A 7,696-nucleotide genomic window follows, 5' to 3' on the forward strand; every position below is an offset into this window, starting at 1 on the left:
AGGTAGGACGGACGGACTGACGGACGGACGGACAGAGCCGGGCGTGACGGTGCCGCCGAAACGTCGAGGGAGAGAAAGAGAGAGAGAGAAAGACAGAGAGAGAGAGAGAGAGAGAGAGAGAGAGAGAGAACGAGAGCGAGCGGCGGAGCGAGGAGCGGCGGAGCGTGTCCCCGTCCCCGCGTGTCCCCATCCCCGCGTCAGGACGCAGGGCGATGTCGCCGCGGCAGCAGCCACAGCCCGTCTGACCGCCACCGCCTCTCCATGTCCCGGCTCGTTATTTATTATTATTATTATTATTATTGTTATTATATTTTTTCCTCCTTTGATTTCTCATTGGGAAAAGCACTTTGACTCCTGACTGCTCTACCTCAGACCTTAGAAAAACTCATCACGCTCGCTTTTTTTGGCGGTTTTATTTTTAATTTTTTTTAATTTTTATTTTTTTGAGCGCGGAACTTTATAGCCGTTATTGTTTTATTGTTACTATTATTATTATTATTATTACAATTATTATTATTATTATTATTATCCGTGTGGTTGGTAGCGGCCGGGATCCTGCGGCTGTGTCGAAGCGCTGGGCAGTGGGGGTTCTCCTGTGTACCCCTCCTAGGACACTCGAACGAAGATTTTTTTTTTATTATTCTTCCTCCCCTTCTTTTTCTCCTCCTTCACTTCTCCACGGCTTTTAAAACATACGTACACAAAAACAAGAAAAAAAGAGAAAGAGAAAAAAACAAAACAAAAAGCATACATTCGCCGGTGTTGTCGTCTTTCTGAAAAAAAAACAAACAAAAAAAAACAAACAAAAAAATTGTTGTTTTTATTTTTTTTCCTTGGTACCTGGGAAACCGCTGCCCCCTCAGAACTAACCAAAGACAATGGTTCACTGTGCAGGCTGCAAAAGGCCGATCTTGGACCGGTTTTTGTTGAATGTACTGGACAGGGCTTGGCATGTGAAGTGTGTTCAGTGCTGTGAATGTAAATGCAATTTGACAGAGAAATGCTTTTCGCGAGAAGGCAAGCTTTACTGCAAAAACGACTTCTTTCGGTGAGTACCGGCCTCCGCCTGCCCCCGCCGCTCCTCTCCATTCGTTTTCCACCTCCATTTTTTTCCCTTTATTTTTGTTGTTTCCCCCCGTTGTCAGCGGCACCCACGAGCGCCTCTTCCCTCCCCGTGACCCGCGAACATCTCAAATCGCGGCTGTTTCTCCCGCTGATCTCTGCCCGGGGGTCGGGCCCCGGGCCGGGCCCGTTGATGCCGCCGCTCTCCGCGTCCCCCGGCCGAGCTCGAGTTGCCCAAAGTTCCCTCCAAACTCTCGACCGGCGGCGCTGCGGGCCGGGCCCGGCTCGGGGAGCACGGGCAGTGTCCCGGGCCCGGTGCGGTGGAGCGGGGCTGAGCCCGCCGGGCTCTCCGCGGCCGTGAGCGCGGCGCTGCCCGGCCCGGAACCCGGCGTTGTTCCCGTGCGGGGAAGGCCCGGTGCGGGCTCTCCTCGGGTCCAGCGCATCCCGGCCACCGGAGCCGGGCCGGCCCGAGGGCAGCGGTCCTCCGCCGGTGGATGGGTGGATGGATGGGTGGATGGATGAAGAGGGAGGTGGGGACCGACGCTCGCTCGCCGCCGCTCTCCCCGCGCATCCCGGCCCGCTGCGGCGCCTCCAGCAGCCCCGGGCTCGGAGCGGCCGCCGGTGCCTCTGCCCCGCCGGGCCCCGCCGCCGCACACCGGCGCTAAGGGCAAGGACCGGCTCGGGGCCGGGGTGGCCGAGGAACCCCCGCCGCACACCGGCACAGCGCCCGGCCCGGCCCGGCCCCCGGCCCAGAGCCCCGCCGCCGCTTCTCCCGGCTCACGGGGACCGGCACCGCTCCTAGCTCCACCGCTTCTCCCCGGGAATGGGCCCGGCATTGCTCCGATCCCGGTTCCCAGAGCCCCGCGGGGCTGAGCGGGGCACGGGAGGCCTCCGGCCCTGGTGCGGGTCCGGCCCCACCGTTCCCCGGCTCCCCGAGCCGGCCTTGCCCGCACCGGCGGCTCCTCCGGCAGGAGCGCGACTGAGGCCGGGACCGACACAGAATTTCTGTAGAATTTCTGCGAGCTGTTGCTCAGAGCCTCCTTTCTGCAGGTGTCGGGGCGCGGGGACACCCGGGCAGCGCAGCCCCGGCGTTCAGCGATCCCGAGCGGTCCCGCGCCGGCTGCCCAGGCCGGGTTTGATTTTTATTTTTAAAAGCTGTGATATCGGGCAGCAAGAGCGCTCTGCAGGGATGCTGTATTTTATCGGATCCCGTTTTGCATGGGCGAGCAGGGTGTGCGGAGGCCGCGGCTCGGGCCCCGCGCTCCGCGGGCGCTGCTGACCGCTGCCCGGCCTCTCTCCGCAGGTGTTTCGGGACCAAGTGCGCGGGCTGTGCCCAGGGCATCTCCCCCAGCGACCTGGTCCGCAGGGCGCGGAGCAAAGTGTTCCACTTGAACTGTTTTACGTGTATGATGTGTAACAAGCAACTCTCCACCGGCGAGGAGCTCTACATCATAGATGAGAACAAGTTTGTCTGCAAAGAAGATTACCTAAATAACAGCAATACTGCCAAAGAAAACAGCCTGCATTCAGGTGAGGGAGGGCGGCCGGGGCGATGAGGGCGGGGATGCGCTCAGCACCGGCTGCTCCTTGGGATGAGACGCTCCTTTCGTTCCTCCTCCCTTCTTCTCTTCTTTCTCCTGTCTTCTTTCTCCTCTCCCTCCTTTCTCCCTTCACTCTCCCATCCCTTTCTTTTCCTCTCCTTCTTGTCTCCCATTTTTTTTTTCTTCTTCCCTTTATCCTCTCCCTTCTTTCTCCTCTCCTCCGGTCCTACCGCGGCCCGTCCCTCGCGGTCGGTATTTTCCCCCACGGCCGAGCGTGACCCGGTTTTGTTGTCCCCCAGCCACCACCGGCAGTGACCCCAGCCTGTCCCCCGACTCTCAAGACCCCTCCCAGGACGACGCCAAGGATTCGGAAAGCGCCAACGTGTCCGACAAGGAGACGGGGAGCAACGAAAACGACGACCAGAACCTGGGGGCCAAGCGGCGGGGACCCCGCACCACCATCAAAGCCAAACAGCTAGAGACTCTGAAAGCCGCCTTCGCGGCCACCCCAAAACCCACCCGGCACATCAGGGAGCAGCTGGCACAGGAGACCGGCCTCAACATGCGGGTCATCCAGGTACCGCCGCCTCCGGGCACCGGACACGGCTCCGGGGGATGCGGGGGCGAGGAGGGGCCGGTGCCCAGCACTCTCCGCATTTCGGGGCCCGGGGAAGCCCCGGCAGCCTTTGAAATCGTTATTACCGAGGAGTCCCGGGGCTTCCCGGTTGCCCAGCCCCGGCCGTTCGGCGGAGACAGAGCCGCGGGTTTATTCGCAAAAGTCCTAAAGAAGCTGCAAACAGTATCGAAATTAATAACCAGAAATGTGAGGGGTTAATGGGTAAATAAGAATGACAACGCGCTAGAATTATTAAAAGGTTTATAAACCCGCAGCGCCGGGGTAATGGGGGGTTAAAGGACCATTACAGACGAGGTTAGATTGGAGAGGCTCAGTGTGAGGGTAATTAGCAGTAATCTTGTCAGGGTAATAAGAATTAACTCAATCATTCTTGACCCGCAGTCGGTGGGGAGCGAGGCCGCCGTCACGCGTGGGTTCGGCCGCGCTTGGAGCGCGACTCGGGGCTCATTGGGCAAGAGAGACCGGGAAAGGGGAAAAGCGCAGCCCCGGGACGGAGATGGGGATGGGGATGGAGGGGAAGGGGGGAGCGGGGCGGCGGCGGCGCCTCTCGGGCTCCCGGGAGCGGGACCCGAGGCTCCCGTGGCTCCCGTGACCGGTGCCTCTCCCGCCGCCCCGGCAGGTCTGGTTCCAGAACCGGCGCTCCAAGGAGCGGCGGATGAAGCAGCTGAGCGCTCTGGGCGCCCGGCGACACGCGTTCTTCCGCAGCCCGCGCAGGATGCGGCCGCTCGTGGACCGGCTGGAGCCCGGCGAGCTCATCCCCAACGGGCCCTTCTCCTTCTACGGAGGTGGGTACCGCTCCCCCCGCCCTGCCTCGCTCCGTGCCGGGATGCGGGGCCGCAGCCCCGGGGCCGTCCCGCTCCGTTCCCCGCCGCCCACGGCGGGACTCCCCGCAGCCGCTGCCGGCGGGATCCCGGAGTTCTGCCGCTGTTCCCCCGGTGTTTTCGGGAGCGCCGCTTTGTGTCGGTGCTGTGCGGGAAGGGGGTGCCGGTGCTGCCGGAGCCCGGCCAGCCCGGTCACGCGTTTCCCCTCGGCTTCGTGTGTGACACCCAGAGCTCCGCCAGCCGCGCCGCCCGTGTCCCCTCTCGGGTACCTGCCCGCCTGTTACCTTCCCTCTGTCTCTCTTTGTCCGCCAGATTATCAGAGCGAGTATTACGGCCCTGGAAGCAATTACGATTTCTTCCCGCAAGGACCGCCTTCGTCTCAAGCGCAGACCCCCGTGGATCTCCCGTTCGTGCCCTCCTCGGGGCCGTCAGGGACCCCGCTGGGGGCCATGGACCACCCCCTGCCCGGACACCACCCCTCGAGTGAGGCTCAGCGCTTCACTGACATCATGTCGCACCCCCCGGGAGACTCGCCCAGCCCCGAACCCAACCTGCCCGGGTCCTTGCACTCCATGTCCGCAGAAGTTTTTGGTCCCAGCCCCCCATTTTCGTCGATATCCGTCAACGGTGGTGCTAACTACGGCAATCACTTGTCCCACCCTCCAGAGATGAACGAAGCAGCTGTGTGGTAGCTTTAAAACAAACTGGGTCTAAGTAAGTGATGATCATCTAGTCTGCTTATTGTTATGGTGTACAGAAATGAATTCATATAACATCTCTCCCGCCCTAAGACAATTTTACCTTGGGAACGAACTGAATCCAATCGCTCCAAGGCAAGCTTTGCTCTAGACCAGGACAATCTCCATGTTATGGTTGTATCAAACAAGCGAGGGGACTTTTTTGTACCATTGACAAAGAAACTGGGGAAGCTGTACAGTAAAAGTGCTGCCATTCCGTAGGATGGCGTAAGTTTGATTACCCTGTTGGATGTCATCCTAAGAGCCACAATCCTTAGAAACTTCTCGTTTAAAAAAAAAAAAAAATTAAAAAATAATTGAATGAAGGAGAGGTCAAAGAAAAGGGGAAAAAAAAGCTTCAAGAACTCTCTATAGCGTTCCCGGTTAAGGATGGTTCTGGCATTATGAATCTGTTTGTTCATTTTTGTCTCTCAGAAAGTTCGACAACAAGAAACTCTTTTTAGCTTCGGCCATTTCAGCCTGCTGACGATCAGGTGGGACAACTTTTCCTTTTTCCTTTCTTTTTTTTCTTTTCTGTTTTGTTTTCGGTTGTTTTGGTTTGGTTTTGTTTGGTTTTTTTTCCAAAAATAGCAAATACTAAATGTTAAGCCCTCAGCACCAACTCTTCTACCTTCACAAAGCTACACGTACAAAACCTCCTCATCATAGCAAAGGTCACCACCCAGACCTCTAACGAAAATGACTTGAAAAAACAAACAAACAAAAAGTATTCTACCTTCACAGAGAGAGAAAAGCTAAACAAAAAAGACTCTATTGAACTAAAAACAGTCAACTGTTTACGTCTAATGTTAAATTCAGGAGCTCAATGTTTTACTAATAAATCCTGTTTTAGAAAAACCTCTTGTTCAAAAGCAAAATTTTGAGCAGCCAACCAAAATAGTTCATTTTCTTTTCTGTAGATGTTCTAACAGATTGCAGGGCTTGTGGTTCACTGTGCTAGTTTGTAAAAGGTGTTGTTTACAGAAGGCAAAGAAAAAAAAACCCACAAAACCCAGACAGTTGCCAAATAAAGTAAATATATAGCACAAATACTGTAAGGTGCTTTGCACCAGCAACCCGAGAAGGTGTTTAAAAAGTGTTACAAGGTTAAAAAGAAAAAAAAAAAAGACAAACAAACATCTTTGCTAATTTTTAGTCCTGTTGAACATTCATGGAATTGTTAATATGACTTATATAGACCCACACAGGTTTTATTTTTGTGTCTTTAAAATAAAAGTCCAAAATATTTAAATTTTATGGTCAAATATGCAGTCAACAGCTGCTACTTTTTTCTTTATATATTAAATTTCTCATATGTCTTTTATTGTTCTAATGAACCTAAGCTTGTGTGACCTCCAGTGCATATTAGACCATTCACTGTATGAAAGAAAACATGTTGGATAAAATTTGTGCGTTTTTAATAAAATTAGAAAATCTGATGTTTAGATAACTTGTGTTTCATTTGATGTTTTAAGCAATTTTTGGAAAAATTGATTCTCTTGAGTAAAATAGCCCTGAGAAGGAATAATCCACTCTGCTGCTAATCCTGAGCAGCTCTTTGGCTCTGGTGGAAGTCTAAGCCCTGGTGTTGATGCAGACAGCGGCCAGAGGCAGCTCCAGCCTTTCTTTCCATCTCCAGACTCAGTTGCTGAAGTCCAAATAACCTGTTTACACTGCATTTTAAATTTTAAAATTCAGAAACAATCAAATTATTCAATATCTTCAGTTATTTGTGCTCTGTGCTAAGAGAGACCATTTGAAATGCTGATCTTATGCATAAACAAAAACGTGTTGTAAACGTAAAACGCTTGCAAAGATACGGTTTGCAATTGATCCGGTTTTAGTTAATTCTCCAGAGGTAATTTTACTGGTTTTTCTCCTAATTGGATGGTTTGGATGCAGCATAACCTCAGCTTCCTGAATGTAATTTTAATCCTTTTTTCTTAGAGCTGAGGCAGACTCAATGCTTTGACGGCGTTTGGTCGTTCTGGAGTTCTCTAAAGGGCAGCGGGGGAGAATATTTTGCTTTGCCCTCGGTACAGCCTCATTCTCTTGGAGAAAAATGAAACAAAAAAAATCCTGGAGCCTTGCAAAATGTCAGATTTCAAGTTTTAATTATCAGCCGTGGCAGAATCCTGAATATTCAGTTCTTCAAAAGCAAAAGTCCCACTGATTCCGAGAGGACTTTGAGCTGTGTTAGGGACAAAGAGTCGGGTTGGGTTCTGCAAAGTCTCTGGTTTGAATGTTCCACCTGCTGGGTTAATGGAAAGGGATGAGCTGGGATTGCATCTCCTCCTTCCTCTCTCGACCCACCGGGGCTTGGGCTGGCTTCTCTTTTATTTGATTTAGACACAGAATTTTATGCTAAACCCCAGACTTCCCCATTCCCAGTGATTCCATTATTTCTCTCATTGGACTGGATGTGGGAAAAGAACCAACTCCAAATGCTTTTAAGTTGTATAGTTTGTAATTTTCAATGGTGATTTTTGATTTTGTTCGCTACCTAATTTCTATGCCCAGTAGAGGGGCCACCTAGATGAAGCAATAGTTCACTTTAAACACAAAATGTCTTATATAATAACAATATAAAGATAAAAAAAACTATCTACAAGGGATCTGTTAGTGTTTCTAAAAAAAATAATTCATGCTTTATTAAATACAGGGGAGACTTCTTAAACTCCTGGACTCCGTGTCTAACTCATTTGTTTGTCTTTTGTGCTATTGCCATGTTTTGTTGCTCTGGTTTGCATTTATATAAGTGGAGGAATGGGTGATTTATTTATTCCAAACTTCTACTTATCTGGGAAAGATAAATACTGCTGTTTGTGCTGCTGGGCTGGGCTGCTGCTTTATTGTTGAATCAATGATTTTAAATGAGGATTTCACCAAATTGTTTTG

General features: G+C 52.2%; 1 protein-coding gene across 2 annotated transcripts; it reads left to right on the plus strand.

The window, feature by feature from the left end:
- The first annotated feature begins 6 nt into the window (after nt 1-6).
- Nucleotides 7-7,475, plus strand: LHX1 (LIM homeobox 1). Of its 2 annotated transcripts, XM_015646171.2 has the most exons (6): nt 7-1,048; nt 2,366-2,592; nt 2,903-3,180; nt 3,860-4,025; nt 4,374-4,775; nt 5,234-7,475. In XM_015646171.2, the coding sequence occupies exons 1-5, from the start codon at nt 879-881 to the stop codon at nt 4,751-4,753; spliced, it is 1,221 nt and encodes a 406-aa protein (XP_015501657.1). In that variant the 5' UTR covers nt 7-878; the 3' UTR covers nt 4,754-4,775; nt 5,234-7,475. The 2 variants fall into 2 exon arrangements, with proteins under 2 accessions (XP_015501657.1, XP_015501656.1); XM_015646170.2 differs by having other exon boundaries at nt 4,374-7,475.
- Nucleotides 7,476-7,696: the final 221 nt, after the last annotated feature.

This window comes from Parus major, chromosome 19 (assembly GCF_001522545.3).
Source record: "Parus major isolate Abel chromosome 19, Parus_major1.1, whole genome shotgun sequence".
In the NCBI taxonomy this organism is placed as follows: Eukaryota; Metazoa; Chordata; class Aves; order Passeriformes; family Paridae; genus Parus; species Parus major.

Coding starts and splice junctions, on each gene's coding strand:
- LHX1 (XM_015646170.2), top strand. CDS start 879: ATGGTTCACTGTGCAGGCTGCAAAAGGCCGATCTTGGACCGGTTTTTG. Junction 2,593..2,902: donor AGAAAACAGCCTGCATTCAG/GTGAGGGAGGGC, acceptor GTTGTCCCCCAG/CCACCACCGGCAGTGACCCC. Junction 4,026..4,373: donor GCCCTTCTCCTTCTACGGAG/GTGGGTACCGCT, acceptor TTTGTCCGCCAG/ATTATCAGAGCGAGTATTAC.